This window comes from Neomonachus schauinslandi, chromosome 3, assembly GCF_002201575.2.
Source record: "Neomonachus schauinslandi chromosome 3, ASM220157v2, whole genome shotgun sequence".
Taxonomy (NCBI): Eukaryota; Metazoa; Chordata; class Mammalia; order Carnivora; family Phocidae; genus Neomonachus; species Neomonachus schauinslandi.
In genome coordinates, this window is record NC_058405.1 from 25,595,030 (window position 1) to 25,616,468 (window position 21,439).

The 21,439-nt window shown below is 38.1% G+C and overlaps 1 protein-coding gene and 1 pseudogene across 1 annotated transcript; one reads left to right on the forward strand and one right to left on the reverse strand.

Moving 5' to 3' along the window:
* Window positions 1–2,224: 2,224 nt before the first annotated feature.
* LOC110587678 lies at window positions 2,225–9,527 on the reverse strand (annotated as a pseudogene).
* A 2,992-nt stretch (window positions 9,528–12,519) lies between these two features.
* On the forward strand, window positions 12,520–15,846 carry LOC110587677 (translation machinery-associated protein 7-like). Its single transcript, XM_044913430.1, is given in 3 exon segments — window positions 12,520–12,586; window positions 12,589–12,725; window positions 15,793–15,846. Coding segments are annotated over 3 exon segments (258 nt in total).
* Window positions 15,847–21,439: the final 5,593 nt, after the last annotated feature.

Here is a 21,439-nt window from a genome sequence, read left to right on the forward strand (position 1 = left end):
AATCATAGAGGCCTGGGCTTGAATCCTTTCTGCATTTAGTGCAAGGAATAATGAGCCATATTTAACCTTCTCAAACTGTGGTTTTCATCTGTGACCTGATGGCCTAATAATACGAAATGACTCCTACAGTACTTGGGATAATTAAATGAGTTAATATATATAGTGTCTGGTAAGTGGTATGTGCTCAATAATTGTAGCTATCGTGATTGGCTATGAGAAATGCTACCATAGTCTACGGCCATACCACCCTGAACGCGCCCGATCTCGTCTGATCTCGGAAGCTAAGCAGGGTCGGGCCTGGTTAGTACTTGGATGGGAGAAATGCTACCATAAAGGCAGGTGTATTTACCTTATACATACCCTTAGTTACTTCATTTCAGAACATCTATAAAACTCAAAATTTGCACCAAATATCTCAGCACAGAAGTACTGTCTGGATTATATTTCAATGTTTCATATGTAATTTTTGTCTCCTTGAATACAGGGATTACATTTTTGCTTTCACCCATAGTGTAGGCTGTAATAAATATTTGTTGAACTGAAACAAGAAAATGTATCACCACTTAAAAAATTGAGTGTAGCTGTTATACCTCTAAATAATTCTTTTTTGTCTGTCTCACCCTATTACCATTATGAGTAATTTTCTTTTTATCAATATTAAGCGCATACAGAGGCAGCACATAAAATACCAATTTATCGGGTCACGGCATACTGCGACAATACCATGATGTAATGCAGTGAAAGATGAAATTTAGGACATAGATGTCTGTAGGAGGTCCAAAAGTTATGGAAAAACGATTCCAATTGTACAGACCACAATCACAGGATTAAGGAAAAGCAATTGTCACTTGCACTCTGTGCTCATAACAAGAGTCAGAATGTGCCAGATGCACAGCTTGTCTGCAGCTGTTGTCATTTGAATCTTTTGTACAACATCCATTTTCTCTCCCAACTGTTTGGGATTTCTAAGTGCAGAGAGTTGATCAGAATCCCTTTTGTGTAGAGAATTCTTGTATAATAGCTCTTAGATTTACACCATGCATAAAAAAACATAACCCAGAAATAATTCCACACATAGTGCTTAAGCTAGCACAGATGTCTATGTTGGATTTAGTTGGATGCAACTCTAAAGTGCTGATTAGGTCAGGCTATGGGCATTGCCAACTAGAGCTGGAAAACTTATGAATTGCTAAACTGCCACCTTTGGGATAAATGTGTACTTTAAATACAGTTGTTATATGAATATTAGCAGGTCAATCTTTATCTAACAAATGTGTATTTTCCACTATACGTTAGATTTGCAACAAGCTTTTACTGGACAATATTAAGTAGACCATATGATTGAAGAACATATGAATGTGCCATATACATATTTCAGGACCAAAGGCTGTAAAAATGACCATGGTATATTTGTTACTATCATGTTTGTAGATACATATCATCTTTGTTACATTAAAGATTAAAAAAATTACTTTAAATTTTCAGACTGAAATTATGTCTTCCATAAATCAGCAACTCATCTATTTCACTTTATTTTTTATCTCCATGCCGAGGCAAACAACCCAAGAGAATATTATAAATTTTATTAATTTATTTTTAAAGATTTTATTTATTTATTTGACAGAGAGAGACACAGTGAGAGAGGGAACACAAGCAGGGGGAGCGGGAGAGGGAGAAGCAGACTTCCCACCGAGCAGGGAGCCCGATGCGGGGCTTGATCCCAGGACCCTGGGATCATGACCTGAGCCGAAGGCAGACGATTAATGACTAAGCCACCCAGGCACCCCAAGAGAATATTATAAATTTTAATTTGTGGTTTGATCAACCTTGATAGATGCTTGCTCTACCTAAGCCAACTTTAAATCTTTTGTTCAGATTAAGTTTAGTATTTCTTTTTTTTTCTTTTTTTCATATTATGTGAGACTTTTATTTTAATCAGGAAGTAATCCAATCCATATATAGTCTAGAAACAGTAAAAAGGGTGGGAACGGAGGTGGGCAAAGAGAGCATCCAACATGGCACCTGGAGAGAGGGACTGGGCATTGTTTGGCAGCACTGAGGGCAGGACCAAGCAAAAGGAGGCTTGGTGAGTGTAGGGCAGGGAGGCCACTTCCTGGCAGGCTGAGCCCTGTCTGCTTGTCCCCACAAAGCAGGCAGAGACACTGAGACCACTCATGTGGCCAGCCTTCCCCAGGAGAAGCCAACACTCAGTCTGGATTCCCTGTCAGCAAGTCCAAATCTTCACAGTGCTGTCCACAGTCCTTGAGAAGAGCCAGCCCTGGGACACAGACATCACAGTCACATTGCCCTGGTGACACAGCAGCATCTGTGTACACATGATGTTGTTCCTTCTTTGGATCCTGAAGGACCGGTCATACCAGGGGCTGAAGACTTTGGTCTGGTAAACCATGAAGAGCATACACAGTACCTGTGGACTGTCAGGGTCCACACTTGCTCCTTAGACTCCATGCCCCCACATGAATGAGTTCTAGGTGCCATAGACAGTGTAGTGTTTCACCACATGGATAGAATAGATGTTGCCACCAGATGTCTGTAGGGCATGGATGCAGTTGAGGGTCTAGATGTTCCAAATCTTGACTGGTAGGAGCCACTATACAGGTACCTCTGGGCAGCTATCAGGGCCCATACCCAGTGGCTGAGGCCCATGAGCTTCTTCAACTCAGCTGGGTGCCCAAGATGTTGCAGACCTTGATGGCCTTCAGAGAGACTCTGAAGAATATGCTGCGTGAGGAAACCAGCATTCACATTGTGTGGTCATGCCAGGACTGTGTTCATCTTCTGCAGGATGTCTCACAAGATTATGGTATAGTCTTCTGAGTTGCTGTAGAACCTGCACCCAGCATGTAGAATGCTACCACAAAGCCATCATGGCCTTCCAGTGTCTTCTGGCACTTAATAGGTGGTACATGTGTCTCACACATTGATGGTCTTGTTGGAGAAGCCACTGAAAAGCAGGTCACCTGTGAAATGGAAGCAAAGGCACAAGACAGAGCCCTGGTAGCGCAGGAAAATTCCTTTGCACTGAAGATCTGCTGAAGGTCATGGGACTCGTAGGATTCCCATGTTTAGGCATGCATTGATGCGGGACAGCTGGTCTGTCAACATGGACACATCCCTCTGAAACTCCATGATGCTCTTGCTGAGTTTGCTGGTTTTCATTCAGGATATCAAACTTGATCTTGATGCCCTTCACCAGCTTCTCCTAGAGCTTGCCCAGCAGAGAGCTCAGAAAAGCAGCTCCTGGCTCTTCCACACTAGTACCATGTGCCTTCCTGGAGTGGTATTCTGTCTGCTGCAGGAATTCCTTCAGGCCTGAAAGTAGCAAGTCTGCAGGTATGTCTCGTATGTGTCCTGGTTCCTAGTGAATCATGTACTTAGGGTGGGGACCCTTGATGTGTTCACACTCCTTGAGCTGAGCTTCCAGGTTCATCTTCAGGAAAAGTAGGCAGCTGGGGCTTGGGGGGCACTGCACAGGTCTGTCACAGCTGCTCTTGTGGTCCTTCCAGGGACTGAGCTTACTGGATGAAGAGCTCCTGGATCTGCTCCACCACAACAAGTTGTTCACCACCACCATCAGCTCGGCGTTGCCCATAGGACACATCTGTGTCTGCAAGGCTCATCTTTGAGAGAACGTGTGCCCACACATGATGTCACAGGGTCCTTGAAAACACTGCAGTACGGCCAGTGCGGGGCTTCTTCAAGGGATGCTCTGCAAACACCAGTGGCTCCTGTTCTTCCTCTGCCTTGGGCAGCGAGAAAGCGGAGTGAAGAGACATGCCAGACTCAGTGCAGCAAGGTGAGCCAGATGGCAGAGTCTGAGTGGCAGGGCTGCTGATAGGGGGCAGCATGGGATGATGTCCTCCTCATCCCATGGAGAACAGGCAGATGTGCTCGTGTGCATGCAGGTCCCATTAGCTTTCCTGATGCTGCTGACAGCCAAAAAGGCAGCTGGAAGGTTATTTCCCTTCTGGTACTAGTGGCAACATCCAGGGTGGGATGGTTGACAGGTCCCTCAAAGAAGCAGCTGCAGTGGGCACTCTTGCCTGGGCTCACGCCCTAGAGAGGCATCTAGTTCACTTCCTGTTTCCTTTGATAATTACCTATTACAGACAGATTTTTAAAAAACTGTATTGCTAATATGATCCTAATTGCTAGAATTGCTCAGTTTATGAACATGAACTAATTATTTCTTCTCTCTGGTCCAACAGATTTAGAACTAAATTCACATTGTGCCCTCAGATTCTTAGAGTAAGTCCAATAATACAGTCACATATCTATAATGAAAAGCTGTGAATTAATTGTATCCAGGTAATCCCTTCTATCCTGCTGAGATAGCGTATGAAGTGAAGGTGAGTGCATTGGTAGGAGGTACAGAGAAGGAAATCTTGGGGATAGTAATGTTTCACAAACAACCTTTGTCCTCTGATGCATAAAAACTAGCTTTTAATTTGAAATATGATAGACAACATAAAGTGCACATTTTCAATCCCGATTACTTTTCTAAGTTACTCCAGTGAGTTGACTTTTGAAGATCACCGTCCCACTATACACTTGTCCAACAAAAAAAGCCAGGAATTTTCTTAATTCCAAGCACTATTCTATAACAAAGAAATTATTCCAAACAGTCAACATAGATTTTAATCTAAAAAATGTAAAAACACAGTCTCTGTCATTATCCCATCATATATGCTTTTTGTTGCATATAGTCAGCTTAATGGGTCTCTGTAACTTTAAGGTTTTTGCCTTTATCATGCAAGATACCAGCAGAGAGAGTGTTTGCTTCCTTTGAGTTCTCATTCCAAGTTCTAGAGAATCTCATGGCTTTAGCAATGAGCATATATCTATTCCATTCTGATTCACTGTATTTGGGGGAATCAGGGACATGTAATATAATCACAATTGGTGTAAGTCTGTCTTTGTGGATGGCAGTACTTTTCACAGAAAAGAGGGACATTGGCAACTGTCTTGACAAGCCAAAAATATCTAATGAAAGAGAATATGTGGGCACCTGGGTGGCTCAGTTGGTTAAGCGACTGCCTTTGGCTCAGGTCATGATCCTGGAGTCCCGGGATCGAGTCCCGCATCGGGCTCTCTGCTCGGCAGGGAGTCTGCTTCTCCCTCTGGCCCTCCCCCTCTCATGCTCTCTCTCTCTCATTCTCTCTCTCAAATAAATAAATAAAATCTTTAAAAAAAAAAAAAGAAAGAGAGTATGCACTTCTCTATCTGAGAAGATAACAACATTCAAGGCCTCTCTGTCACTGGACCTAATGAAGACGAACTGGAGCAGCATGAGGAAATATGTAAGATTCTGTTTGCCCAAAGAGTGGCCAGTGATGAAATCCTCAAACATATCTCAAACAGATCTCATTTAGGTCACAGTACATACAATTTTCTCATGCAGTAATTCAAATTTGCATCCCAAATTAAAATCCTCCACTCAATGAAACATAGTTATCACTTGATGAAAAGGAAGTCTGACAACTTCAGCAAAAATGAAGGGCATCTTCAGTGACCTTCACCACTGTCTAAGGAATTTGTCTGCTGGGCACCCATTAAATTTGTGACAATGGAATGTTTTGCATCTTGGGACCTTCAGCATCCTGCCCATCACCAAAGGAATGCCCTGTGACCAATATAATTAAAGCAGATGTGTACTGAGATTTTAAATTTATGTATCAACAGGTGCCCCAGTAGAATAAAATATAAAAGAGTACCACAATCTTGATCAAAGATTGCCTAAGTTTTTAAAAAGGGAAATAACTTTTTCTGAAACAACACTGTTGTATTTTAAATAGTTATTATTCCTTAATTTCTATTTCTATTTCCTTTCTAAAGACTCAACAACACCTGCTAGGATGCTGGACTCTTAAAGAAAGCTCGAAAAGCAAAGTTATTTTATGATTACTATTATTAGCTATTTTGTTTCTGAAATTGGAGAAAAATCAAAGAATATATGAGCACCAATTTAAAGAGACTGCTAAAAGCCACAAAGCTAAAATACTTAGTATGAAATTTAAATATTTATATGCTACAAGATTCTTTTGAATAATAATTATCACAACCTTGAGTGCAGTGCTAATTGTATCTAAAATTGTTTTCATTACCAGAATATGCTGCAGGGAATGTGTGAGAAAAAAATAAAAATAAACAGGCATTAGCTCTAGAATCCCTAGCCAAATAATAAAGGTAAATCAGTCACCCTTCTAATTTCAAATGCTTCACAAATTATAAAACATAAAATCAAATGTATTTCAATTAAATATATGTTTGTTTTGTATTCCATATCTGTTCTAAAACTCTATATGCATGTTTGTGCATACGTGTTTACACGTGTACATGTTTGTGTCTATGGGTGAATTTGGCACATGTATGTTTGCTAAGACTACTTATGTAATCAATTTCTAAGGTAGTTTATAATTACTCTATTCGGAGCCTAATTATGTTACTTAAAGCCATCATATAATCTGTAGCAAACGAGGTTGGCGCCCCCCCCCCCATCTTTTTTATTGGGTTGCAGGGCCCATCTCTCAGCTGCTGTGGGTGTTGGCTGATAGTAGCTCAATGCTGCACTCTTACCCTGAAAAATGGTTTTGGCTAAACTGAGTTGCCTAAACCAACCAGAAATATCTCAGCTTTTTGCTCCCCCTGAGCATGCATAAAGCCAAAGACTGGCAGATACGGAGGTACAGAAAGCTAGCCACCATCTCTCATGGTCTGACAACTTCATATTGCCATTCATGCTCCCTGTTGGGTCAGATTGAAGCTAGAGATCCATAGAAATCAAATCTTTATATAGCTTTTTTTCTGCTTAATCCTGCATCCCTCACACCCTATCTGTTTTACTGACAGAGTTCCATCACTGTATGATTTTCTCAATAATCCTTCTTTTAGGCTCTGCTTCTGGGGAAACTGAACCTGGAAACAATTCAGCTACCACTTGTGTGCAATATGATGACAGCCAAAATCAGATGTTTTGAGAAGTCAGTGCTCGCAAAATTTTGTTTAGTTATTACTTAATGGTCTAAAGATGTCCTAAAGAAGCTTATGATTATGGAAAGCTTATGAGAACAATCCCCATAGGTCTCTCATGTTTCTGCACATCTTGAATCCACTTTTCTTCAGGACTAGCTTTTATTATTATTAATACTTTACTTTTTAGAATAGTTTTTATGTTTTAGAACAGCTGAATTGAGAAGATACAGAGATTTCCCATATACTCCCTATCCCCACATATGCACAGCCTCCCCCATTATCAATACCCTTCACTGGAGACTTTTCAGGTTGGTTCTTTCACTTACTAATGTGCCATTAAGATTCCTCCATGTCTTTTCATGGCTTGATAGCTAATTTCATTTTAGTGCTGGATAATGTCCCATTGTCTGGATATATCACAGTATATTTCTCCATTTGTCTACTGAAGGACATCTTGGTTGCTTCCTCATTTTGGCAATTATGAATAAAGGTGCCATATATATCCATGCACAGGATTTGTGTTGACATACATTTTCAAATTCTTTGGGAGGTAGAAAGGAGCATGATTACTGCATCATATAGTAAGAGTAGGTTTGGTTTTGTAAGGAATTGCCAAACTATCTTCCAGACTGGCTGTACCATGTTGCATTCACAACAGCAATGAATGAGAGTTCTGCTCTTCCACATCCTTGTCAGCTTTTCGTGTGGTCATTTTTCTGGATTTGGGCCATTTTAATATGTATGTAGTGGTATTTCATCATTGGTATCATTTGCATTTCTTTGATGACATATCATGCAGAGCATCTTTTCATATGCTTACTTGCCATCTGTAGATCTTCTTTTGTGAGGTGTCTGTGAAGGTCCTTGTCCTATTGTGTGTTTTCTTATTGTGAAGTTTTAAGTGTTCTTTGTTAATGTTTTGATGACAGTCAATCTGATATGTCTTTTAAAATATCTTTTCCCAGTTTGTGGTTTGTCTTCTCATTCTCTTGGCATGGTCTTTCACAGAAGTTTTTAATTTTAATGAAGTCCACCTTATCAATTATTTCTTTCATGAATCATGCCTTGTGTCAAAAATGTCAGCACCATACTCAAGGTCATCTAGATTTTCACCTATGCTATCTTTCAGGACTTTTATAGTTTTATATTTTACATTTACGTCTATAATTCACTTTTAAGGATTTATTTATTTACTTGAGAGAGTGAGGGCAGGGAGGGAGAGGGAGATCCCAAGCAGACTTCCCACTGAGAGCAGAGCCTGATACAGGGCTCCATCTCAAGACCCTGGATCATGACCCTGAGATCATGACCTGAGCCGAAATCAAGAATCAGATGCTCAACTGAGTAAGCCACCCAGGTGCCCCAGTCTGTAATTCATTTTGATATTTTTGTGAAGGGTATAAGGTTTATACCTAGATATATCTCTATATTTTTAAATATGTGGATGTCCAGTTGTTCTAGCACCATTCTTGAAGAGACTATCTTTATATTGCCTTTATTCCTTTGTCAAAGATCAGTTGATTATATTTAGTAGGTCTGTTTCTGGGCTCTCCATTCTGTTTCATTGATCTATTAATTGGTTCTTTTGCTAATACCACACTTTCTTGATTATGATAGCCTATATTAAATCTTGAAGTTGGGGTCGTATCAGTCCTTCAATTTTGCTCTTCTCCTTCAGTATTATGTTGCCTATTTTGGATCTTTGCCTCTTCATTTAAACTTTAGAATTGGTTTGCTGCTATCCACAAATAACTTTCTGGGAGTTAGATTAGGATTGCACTGACTCTATAGCAAGTTAGGAAGACCTGACATCTTGATGATATTGAGTATTCCTATCCATGACATGGACTATTTATCCATTTATTTAGCATTTTGATTTCATTCATTAGAGTTTTATAGTTTTGTTAATATAGATCTTGTACATATTTTGTTAGATTTATACCTGAGTATTTAATTTTGGGATGCTAATATAATGGGAATGTTTGAAATTTCAAATTCCACTTGTTCATTACTGCATATACTATAGAAAAGTGGTTGACTTATATGTATTCATCTTGTATCCTTTAACTTTGCTATAATTGTTTTTTAGTTCCAGATTATTTGTTGATACTTTTGTGTTTTCTACATAGACGATTGTCATATGTGACCAAAGACAGGTTTTTTTGTTTTTGTTTTTTGTTTTTTGTCAGAGAGAGAGCACAAGCAGGGGAAGCGGCAGGCCCACTGAGCAAGGAGCCCGATGAGGGACTCATCCCAGGATCTCGGGATCATGACCTGAGCCGAAGGCAAATACTTATCTGACTGAGCCACCCAGGCATCCTGATCAAAGGCAGTTCTATGCGTTCCTTCCATGTATGTATATCTTTTATTTCCTTTTCTTGTCTTGTTCCATTAACTAAAACTCCTAGTACAATGTTGAAAAGGGGTGGTGGGAGGTGACTTTTTTTGCCTTGTACCTGATACTGGTAGGATAGAGTTTTGAGTTTATCACCATTAAGTATGATGTTAGCTGTAGGCTTTTTGTTGATATTCATTGTCAAGCTGAGGGAGTTGCCCTTTAATCCTAGTTTACTGAGAATTTTTATCATGAATAGGTGTTGGATATTGTTTAATGCTTTTTCTGCATCTACTGATATGATCACATGATCTTTATTTATTTAGCCTATTCATGTGATGGATTACCTTAATTGATTTTCAAATGTTGACCCAGACATTCATGCCTGAGATAAATTCTACTGGTTTTTGGTATACAAGTCTTCTTACATATTGTTGGATTCTATTTGCTAATATTTTGTTGAGGATCTTTTATCTATGTTCATGAGAGATACTGGTCTGTAGTTTTCTTATAAAATCCTTTCTGATTACAGTATTAGGATAAGTCTGGTCTCACAGGATGAGTTAGGAAGTATCCTCTCTGCTTCTATCCTCTGTATGAGGTTATAGAGAATTGGTATAACACATTCTTTAAGTTATATAATTTCTAGTGAAGCCATCTGGGCCTAGAACTTTCTGTTTTGGAAGGTTATTAGCTTTGAACCGTCTTTTCAAGGAGTTTTGTATAGTGAGTAACTTTTGAAGTTGTTGGGTGTTGGTGACTCCCTCCAGGGCAGAGTGCTGATTTCTTTACTGTCCAGTATAATGAATATAATGTCTCCATCTGGGATAAAGCTAATTTAGGTTCCCTAAATTTAGGATTTCCTTACCTGTGACACAAACTATCTGCATGTGCAGCATCCATTCGTGCCACTTTGCATTCTTCTCTGGGACCCAGGGGGTAAGGAAAACCAATGCAACCATAGAGTTCATGGTGCTGCCATGCTCTAAGTAATAAAATCCTACACCTCTGACCAGGGAGTCTCTTGTATCCAGCTAGCATTTATAAAATAAGATAGTTATAGGGAATACTCTCCCATGTTTTGGATAATGTTAAGTGTCTTTAGAACCTCCGCAGACCATGAGATAACTAAACAATGAAATAAGGTAAAATATTAGATCTTTCACAGTTCTTTACAAGAAAGGGCCACAGAAATACAAATATATGTTATCTAACAAAGATGAGGGTACATAGATCTCAGAGATTATGCTAATACCACACCCACAGAAACATTTAATTAAAGGTAATATAGAATGAACATAGTAACACAGTATTAAGATGTCATCACAAATTTGATGATCAGAGTCAGATTCTGTTGTTTAATGAGATCTTCCAACAAGGATGAGATCCATCAGAGATTTTGTTAACAAATTATGTATAAAGGAATTTCAAATTTATTAATAATGTATATGCAGAAATACTCAGCTTGGGGTAAAAGTTTCTTGTTTGACATCTTGAACTCTAGAGGCTTCCTATCCTCATTCCTGTAGGATATGGAATAATCAAGACCCTAAGCCACATGAATTTAGACTCCACTTTTTGTATATATATTTTTTACAAGTATATTGGCCAAGTTGGTAATTATACAATGCATATAATTGTGACATTAGATTTTACCTATATTTTTCACTAACTTATATTCCTCATTTGAATTTGAGGGTTTTTTGTTCTGTTTTGTTTTGTTTTTTGACAGCTGGGACAACCATGGATTTTTTTTTTTTTAAGATACAAACAAGTCTTATGTTAGAACAGTTTTTTAAAAAACATTTAATAGTTTTTCATTAAAATCAGATAAAACATAAATGAGAGCAGAATATCTTAACTTTTATCTGTTGTTGGTCAGAAGGTTACACTGAGTTTTCTCACAGATGATTTTAAATCAAGATTTAATCATTCTGTTTTCCTAATATTTTAGAAACTTCAAGGCTCTTAGAGGAAAACTGACTCAAGACATGTGAAGTCCTTGAAGAGTTTAGCTCTGAGGTTTACTCCCAAAGCAACCTGAGGCAATGTATTTATACTCACTGTGTGCAATGGAAAGAAACTATGTTAAAACGAATCTAAGGTCATGTCCAGCTATAGCATTCTGTGATGAATCTAAGACCTTAATTGCCAATTATAGCATTGTTTTAATGAAGAATCATGATGCATTTACAGCTGATTTTGGAATGAATACAAGTAAATGCTGATATTGCATGTAAAATTAAATTTAATGTAGTTGGTAATATGTATGTATGAGCTGTGCATGATAGAAGATTTAGAAATTAAAATAGAAATGACACTTGAATGATGATCAAACATATGCCTAAGGACAAACAATGGAAAAGGATCCCAGACAGAATTTACATGGACATAAACGTATGGAAGTCGGGCATGTCTAGGAACTACAAGTAGTTTAGTATTATTGAAATATAAAGTTTGAGTTAAGAAAGAGCTGAGAAGGATTTTAACATATGGGCAGAGGCCATGCCATGAACATTAAATGAAAAATAGTTCAATTTTTATTGTGTCAGCAATAGGTAGCCATTGAAGATTTTGAGGAATTTAGAGACACATTTCTTAGTTTCGGTCCTTGATAGCAAAAGGTAATATAGGAAGTAAAGGAAGGAAGGGAGACAGGAGGGAGGAGGAACAGTCCTCTAAAGGACAGAATGATTCCAGCTGAGTGTAACCTAAAAGGACAGATTACGATCTTCCGCACCAGTCAGCCGCCTCGACTCTTGCTATAGGAGGAACTTGGGCACAATCTCACAGCATGTGGTCAATCCAGGGTACTGTTTCCTACTAACTGTCCATATCTGTTATATACAGATAATCTATTATCTCTTTCTCCTGTATTTCTTAAATTTGGTAGGAGCTATTAAGAGCTTATATAAACGAGTTATTTAGCATGGTTTTGAACTCCCTAGAGACAAAAATGCTAAACAGGAATATTCTACCCAGAAGGGAGTCTTTTTCAGTGTATACTTTATTAGTAACTTTGAAACAGCCTTTAAATCATTTGCTAAAGAACTCTGTGATAGATAATATCTAAGATGGAGGCTCCCACTTTATATCGGAACATAACTAATACCAACCCTTTGAATGGGCTATTAAGATTTTTAAAGGCTCTGCTTCTGGTGGCAGGCTCTGGGGAAGGGAAGGCAGGCACCATGTCCGGATGCAAAGGTGGCAAGGAGGAGCCCCTAAGGAAGCCTAAGAAGCAGACCAAGGAGATGGACATGATTAGGCATTCAAGCAGAAAGAGAGAAGAGCAGAAGCGGAGGAGAAAGAGGAGAAGAAACTGGGGGAGCTGAAAGCAAAGGTCATGCAGAAGGGCCCCCTGGCCACAGGTAGAATTAAGAAATCTAGCAAAAAAGTAAGCTCTTCCTTGTGCCCCAGGAAAGGGTGATCCTTAATGTGATTTGGGTTTAAACATCTGGATTCCCTGTGATAGCATGTTGCCACCTACAGGTAGAATGAAGTGTTATCTTAGATCTTATTGTAAACTCTTGTAAAAACAAAAAACAAAACAAGCAATCACTCATAAAAAAAAGATTTTTAAAAATCTGTACTTTTGATGATATAGTGCTCATTTGTAAACATTCCTTAAAAAGTTCTGTCTTACTAATAATAACCCAAATACAGATTATAAATAGATTATAAATAGAATTTAAACTACTTCAGTGAAAGGAATCAGTAAAGCATTAAGTGTTAACCTTATATCCTATCTCTGTTTGTGTCCTGATTTAAAAACTTGATTATATTATATTATATTGATTATATTATTTAAATTGGTGTTAACTAAGCATACCCAGTTGTAGGGCCCTAGTAAAAACTAAGAAATCCCAGGTTCCAACTCACACTCAATGAGTCAGTAATCCCTGGGGAAGAGTCTTAAAAGCAAAATTATAAATATAATTTATATAAGTCTTAAGAAAGGATATTTGAAAATCAATTGCATTATCTCATTCATCATTTACAAAGGGTACAATGTGACATTGTAGCACCTCAAATAAGCTAATGAATAACATTTCCTTACGTTCTTTGCTTCTAATTTACAAGAGGGTAAATAATGGAAATAGGAATAGTCATAAAGGCAAAGAAAATGATATGTATGTGGTTTGAATGAAGTACCGGGGACAAAGATGAAATGGTGAACAGCAGATTGGGCAATTACCTGTCCCCAGAGTCCCAAGGAAGTAACAATGACATTTTTTTCTGAAGGAAAGTATCAATTTAGGTTATGGATGGCAGTAATCAATATCACTGAGTCAAGAAGCAGTCGCTAAAGGCACTTGTATTCCCCTTGCTCAGTTGACATAATCCACTAAAAACCAAGAACCAGTTGTTCAGCCCCTCAATAAGTTTGTAGTCAAGGTCATATTTTTCCAGGGTGTTTAGTGTTATGGTTTGCAGGACAGAAACAGAGCCTTTCTAAACTTGAGATAGATTATGTGTCCTACACTGTCTGATCACTTATATCTGTCACTGCATCTTAAGGAAAAGAGATTATTTTGACAGGATTTCTTCTTTTAAATTCTGGCTGAATGTAGCCCAGTAACATGTCTATGTAATTTGTGGTGAATGACTTACTGTATATTTCTAAATAGAAAGATGGTGATCACACTTAAGGATTCATGCTCTGCAGGTGATCTTTTGTTATGTGGTACTTTTACTTTGCCTTGAAATAATCATTTTCGGGATTGTTGTTTTTTTGTAGATTTTATTTGTTTATTGGACAGAGAGAGAGACAGCGAGAGAGGGAACACAAGCAGGGGGAGTGGGAGAGGGAGAAGGAGACTCCCCGCCAAGCAGGGAGCCCGATGCAGGGCTGCATCCCAGGATCCTGGGATCATGACCTGAGCCGAAGGCAGACGCTTAACAACTGAGCTACCCGGGTGCCCCGAGATTGTTGGGTTTTTTTGTAAATAAATTTGTTTAACTCTTGATGTTCATCTTTATTTTGTTCATATTGTACAGAATAAAATAATTTTTAAAATTTTGTTGGCTTTAGGTTAAGAGTTGCCTTAGCAAGCATTGTAAAAACACAGAATTATGAGAGATCTCCCTTTTAAATTACATTTTGGCATGAGAAAGAGGAAGGAAGAGCAGAACCTATATTTGAAAGAGAGATTGGTGTGATAACAGATTTATATAAAGACTCCTCATTGTTGGAGACAACCGAAAATTTTAATAAGTTGGTAATTGATAGAAGTGTGGTAATAGGGTGTTTTACATCTATCATCTGTCCAGCAGATAGAAGATAAACCAAAACAGATGGAGAGCCAGGATCTGTGAAAAATGCCTGGAGTAGTCTATAGATGATACTTAATAAAAGTAATATTTAGAGAAAGAGAAGTCAAGGCTTTAAATTGATAGCAATATTCATTATGAGCCATAAAAGTTTCTTTCTTTGAAATTTTGCTCTATACATTGTGTATTTTAGTTTCTTATAAAGACCAAATAAAATTAGTCTTGGACTGTTTTGACTCTAAAGAGTTAATTCATTTTACAAAAATAGTACCACAACCCTGCCTGAATCAAACCACCTTTATCACCAACCAGGCGACAGCCCCCAGAGGTGGAGTGAAGCATTTGAGAATTTTAAAGCCTGACTATTGCTATCTCTGAAACACAGATATTATTAGAGATGGAAATATTATGCCTTTCTACTCATCCTCAAGGTTATTTGTATTTCTGTGTTAATGTGTTGTCTACTGATGTTATAATTATCACCTCTTGGCTTAATAAAACTGCAACCTTGCTTTCAGCTAAATCCTATCATTTTTCTCCCTTTTTTTCAAAATCAGGCAAACTGTTTCAGTTTGATCAGGTCCCTGGGTGTTAAAAAGAGCTAAGTTTAACAAAATAAAAGTAAATTTCAGAAGCAACTCTAAAGCTAAGCATGCTGGGTCAGTCCTTACCTCATCATAGATATCCACAATTATAAGAAAAGAAGGTAAAAGAAAACTGCTTAAGTGCTCTGTGTGTGTGTGTGTGTGTGTGTGTAGCAAGTACGTAACTACAGGATCACGGTAGATTTGTGAGCTTCCTTAGCTGTTGATGCGGTTTAGTTCAACATGCACTCCACCTGGCCCTCAAAGACCCCCCCAGGCCACCTTGTTTTCAGGTGGAGTGAAAGTTATTGTCATTTTCAGGAATTTGTGGCCCCACCTAGAATGGATAGCATCTTACTGGGACCACGCTTTTGCACAGCGCTGTTTCTTATCTTAGAGGTGAGGGTATTTACTGTTTCTTTACCTGGTGATTGACACCAACCTGAGCAAGCCTAATGGCTTGATTATGTCTTATTATAACCAAATCTTGCAACATCTGGGCCATGTCTTTCTACTTTTTCCCTCTGAGTAATTCTGATTCTTTGCTGCAAGCATGGTTCCCCAACCTGATCTTTAGATTCTCATCCTCATTATATTTCCTTGCAGGTTTACACTTGTTCAGCTTGGCTAAACTTTAGACAGGTGACAGCCAGTCTCTAATCCCCTGACCTCCCTTTTTTTAAGAGTACTTCTGTAGAATACGTGCAACTGCAGATTCTTTCTCTGCCTCTTTGAGATATCAATCTTTTAAAGGCTCTTAACTACATAGAACAAACTGATGGATACCAGGGAGGCAGGTGGAGGAGGGCTTACTTGGTGATGGGGAATGAGGAGTGTACTTGTGATGAGCACTGAGTGTTGTATGAAAGTGTTGAATCGCTATATTGTACACCTGAAACTAATATTACACTGTACGTTAACTAAAATTTAAATAAAAACTTGTGTCTTGCTAGTTTTATAAACCAAGAATGTCTTTCTCAAGGGCCTGGGGATGATCCCTTTGAAATGTAAACATCAAAGAAGATAGTGTCCCTCTCTTCCAGTCTTTGGGAGAAGTTAGGCGTTTAACTTCCCCAAGCAGCACCAATTAGCAAACACAGATGGAATAATCACAGACAAAAATATTTGCAAACTCTAGAATAGCTCAGCATGCTTGACACATCCTGTTGATCAGCCTGTCCCCTAACATCTTCCAGTAGTTTTCCAGGAGCTCATCCTAGCACTAAAAAACTCTCCTGCCCTTTGTTTCAATAGATTGAGTTCAGATTGAGTTCTGTTTTCTCTTCCCTGTTGGCAATAGTCTTGAACAAGTCTTCCTCGACCATTTAAATTTGGCAGGTGCAATCCTTCCTTTGGCAATACAAATAGAGCTGAAGTATCGCACCTAATTATGATGAGGAGATGGACATCTGACTCAGGAACATTTGTCATACTTTGTTCATGCTAAGAGCAGAAGCCATGAATTTTACCACCTGTAGACATGGCAGCATCGGACTAATTATGGATATTAGTTGAAATTCTGAGTTGAGTAAATGAAACACTTTATTGTGAGCATAGTCCTTTTACCAGAAACCTACCTTGGCACCGTAGGATGGTAGCTTTTCTTGCCAACTTACAAAGGATTAAAGAATGGAAGAAAATAAAAGTGGAAAAAAATGTTGAAGACCAAATCTTTACCAAAAAATGCTGAGCTCATTTAACGGTAAGGTAACAATCTTCGATTTCCTAGGACAGTCTCTTTTAACACATGATACGACAGTCAGGGGCAAGTCTGCAATCTGCAGGGCTGACCTGCTAATAACCAGCTGACTGAAAAGTCCAGCAAGAGTCGGTGTTGCAGTCAAGCCCTAAGGCAATATGGGGGCAGAGTTACTTCTTCCAAGATCTTCAGTCTTTTCTCTTACAACTTCTAACTGATTGGATAAGCCCCCCCACACACACACTATCAGTGGTAATCTGCTTTCCTCAAAGACAATTTATTTAAATGTTAATAGTATCTAAAAAAAACACTTTCGCAGCAACACTAGGCTGCTATTTCACCAAACAACTTGGGCACCATAGCCTAGCTAAGTTGACATATAGAATTAACCATCACATGAAGTGAACATCAAAGATGGAATGTTTCAGGAATCGGTATTTCTTCATGAATGAATCATAGTGTATAAATTGGACCTTATCAGTAATAACAATTAGAAAATTAGATGACACCTTTGAGTATAAGAATTTTCTGTAGATTATATTTTATGTTCACATACATTCAATGACATCGTGACTATGTTTACCTTTAGTCAGAAGAAAAGAAATTTGGGTCACTGAAAGTTTATACAATTTGCTCAAGTTAACTTACCTGGTAAGCTGTGGAGCTGGACTTTAGGCTGGACTTGTACTGTTCAATGCATTAATCACTAGCCAAGCATCGATGTCGAGCATATGAAATGGAGCTAGTGCAAACAGTAAAAACAAAAAACAAACAAACAGAATGTAATTTTTTTTTAAGATTTTATTTATTTATCTGACAGACAGCGAGAGAGGGAACACAAGCAGGGGGTGTGGGAGAGGGAGAAGCAGGCTTCCCGCTGAGCAGGGAGCCCGACACAGAGCTCGATCCCAGGACCCCGGGATCATGACCTGAGCCGAAGGCAGATGCCCAACGACTGAGCCACCCAGGCGCCCCCAGAATGTAATTTTTAAATAATAATGTATTCGGTTTACCCTAACATATCCCAAATGATTTCAGCATATAGTCAGTATAAAATGATTCATGAGATATTTTAATTTTTTTAATGCTACTGCTTCAAAATCCAGGGTAGACTTAGCATGAAAAAAAAGAACAGTAAAATACTAATCATTTTATATTAATTATATTCTGTTTCATTTTACTGTTCTTGTTTTTTTTAATTGTGGCTACCAGAAAATTTAAAATTACTGATGTGGCTTTGATTGTATTCTATTTGGACATTGCTAATGTGAGCACTTACCCTTCCTAAAGGGAATTTCCTTCTTTAATGATGTCTTCTTATTTGTAAGGTGTGGCTCATTATCACTTCAATACAACTGACACATAATACTTTATTAGCTTATTATCACCTAATGTAGGCCAAGACATTATCTATGCACCACAGAATGGAGTAAAGGTGTTCTTTACTCTGGTCTAGATATAAAAAGAAATAGAGACACATACTTGCTTTGGTTTTCTCCATTAAAGCTGATACCTGGTACAAAGATTTCATTTGATTTACCATGGCATGTTCACTCAACAGTAGGGTGATTAATTTTGTTTCTGAATTTTAATCCTCTACATGTTTATAAATTGAGATATATTGCTAAAATTATTAGTAGATAATGCCTAACTATAAGAGTATATATTGATTAATTATGTACCCGGATGACTGGTTGCTTTGAAAACTAGAGTTTTAAATAAATCATAGATCTAGAAACTTTTATCATAATAAAAAAATTGCTAAACCTGAATGTTGTACATTTTGAACTATGAATTTCCAGGGGCAGTATTAATACCAGAGATTAATGAAATATTTAACCTGTTCGATTCAGCTCCTAAAATTCTGATTCAGAATTTTGCCTCTTGAAGATAATTATTAATTTCATATTACATTTCTGATAACGCCTATTTAACAGAGGAGATTCTGCTGTTTACTGAGCTTAAAAACAAACCAGTAACAACAGCAAGGAAAGTTATAAGATTTTACTAGGTAAAACTCCAAATCATTTTTGTGCCTGAAGCAACAGATACTATTAGGAGAACTAAAAAGGAAAGTTATAGGTCTCTATACACTAAATCACAGATTTTAAGACTTTGTTAAACTATATATGTAGTTTATATATATAGTTTGTAATACATATTTAGGTAGAAGCCAGACAGGAGCAGTGGAAGGAACCCCGAGGCAGAGTCCTAAGTCCTTAAAGGGGAATGATTGAGACAAGAGCTGGAGGCAAGGACAGTGATAAATCAACTACACATTAAAAGCCCTGGAGCGCAACATCCTGACCTCGTGGCTTCCAAGACCTTGGGCTTGACAGATCAAGAGCCACAGGTGGGAACATGCACTCTCCTCTTCCACCTTTGCCCCAGGGTAACCCCTAGACTCATTATAATACATTTGCATTGTGGATACAGCCCCACCCATGGAGAAAGGCTGCCAAGAAGGTTCTAGTACAAACCTTGTAAGGTCAAAACTCCCCCTCCCAACCTCTGGGAAGAGTCTCCCAAATGATTAGAAACAGCCTCCTGTTAAGTGACCACCCCACACTGTTTATCACAGCTGCTCCCAGCCCAGAGAGACCCCAAAATACCCAATTCCAAAACAACCTAGGGGCTGGTTCCACCTTGCAGAACCTGCCCACTCTCCCACATTGTTTGTGCTTTCACTTTAATAAACTGCTTTGTGCTTGCTACTTTCCTTATGACTGCCTATACTCTGGGCATGGACCCCCATGTAAATCTTCTCACTGGTAACCCAAGGACCAAGACCTCCATTCAGACAATGCAGACTCGCACACCTGTAACATATATATACATACTTATTCGTGTTTTCAAAGGATAATTGACCTCTAGTTAATGAACAGTGGTCTTTCTGAAATACAATCCAATATTTTCTTCTGCACTTAAATGTATTTAATATTTTCATTAACGTCAAACACACTTTCAAATTTTAAGCTATTCAGTTACTAGTCCCTCCTTATCTGCAATTCTGCTTCCTGCAGTTAGTACCTATGGTACACCTCGGTCCAGCTGCAGATGATCCCCCCCTTTGGACATATTGTCAGAAAGTATGTAGTAGCTGAATGCTACATACATCACAGTGCCCACGTCATTCCCCTCACTTTAGCTCATCATATGGGCATTTCATCATCTCACATCATCACAAGAAGAAGGGGAAGTTCAGTACAAGATATTTTGAGAGACCACATTCATGTAACTTCTATTGCAGTATATTGTTATAATTATTTATTTTTGTTAATCTCTTACTATGCCAAATTTATAAATTAAACATTATTTTAGGTATGTATGCATGTATCAGAAAAAACACAGTCTATACAGGGTTTGGGACTCTGCTGTTCCAGGCACCCATGGGGGGGGTTTGGAATGTATCTCCTGCATATAGGAGGGGACTCCTGTATATCATTTTCCCCAAACATAATTGTCTCTCACATACTTAATTTATCCTTCAAGTAGCATCCCCTTGAGCAGGTAAGCAAAAAATGGCACTTAGGCCAAATCAGCCCTATGTTTGTTAATAATGATTTATCAGAACACTCTTACACCTCTCCCCTCTCCTTTTTTTTTAAACATACTGTCTATGAATGCTTTAATGATACAACAGCAGAACTGAGTAGTTCTGACAGATACTCTCTGGCCTGGAAAGCCTGAAATATTTCCTATCTGACCATTATCAGAAATAACTTGAAGACCTCTGTCCTAAAGGGGGATTTTCCTTGTCCACCTAAGGCTCTACTATTTATCCTCTTTTATTCCTGCCATTGCTATCCAATACATTTCTTTATCAAAGAAAGCCTCGTGCTGTCTTCAGATTATCTACTGTATTCTTTGTGTACCTTAGCATAAAACCTGACCTTAGCATCTACCTGTTGGGAAGATAAACAGTTATTTAATGAATAATTTTGATTCACAAGATAGGGGGAATCATCACAGCAGTATATATGTACACATTCTTTTCCTCCTTGAAAGAGTTTATTGCTCAATTATTAGTTCTGTTCATTAGTCCTGTAATTCTATATTATGTAATAATACATCTTGCTATTTTAAACACAAAAAGTCATGGAAAACCTGGGCATATAGAAAAGCTTATTCAATTATTTGGGCTGTGTTGGTCAGTTATATGGACCCGGTAGTCAATCATTAAGACTTTTCCCTTCCAAATTATACAGTTTCTTGAATAAAAGATATTAGCTGCTTTTCTAGCATTGTATTGACCTTCAATATATGTGGTCTACTCTGCTTTCCTCCTGAATGGCATTCTAAAATATTAATGACAGCTAAGGTATATTATTTAACTCCATGATTGTATGTGGAGTAAACACAATGCACGGGGTAATGTGGTAAGTATTTTACATGTATGACTTCATTAAATCTATACATCAGTATAAACTGGACCTGTACCTGAGACAGGTTGCACAGATCAGAATTTATGGAGATTCTATTTAAATCAAACTTGTCTGACTCCCCATCTTCTCACTTAAACAATACTCATATTGTTTCTGAATCACAGCTATT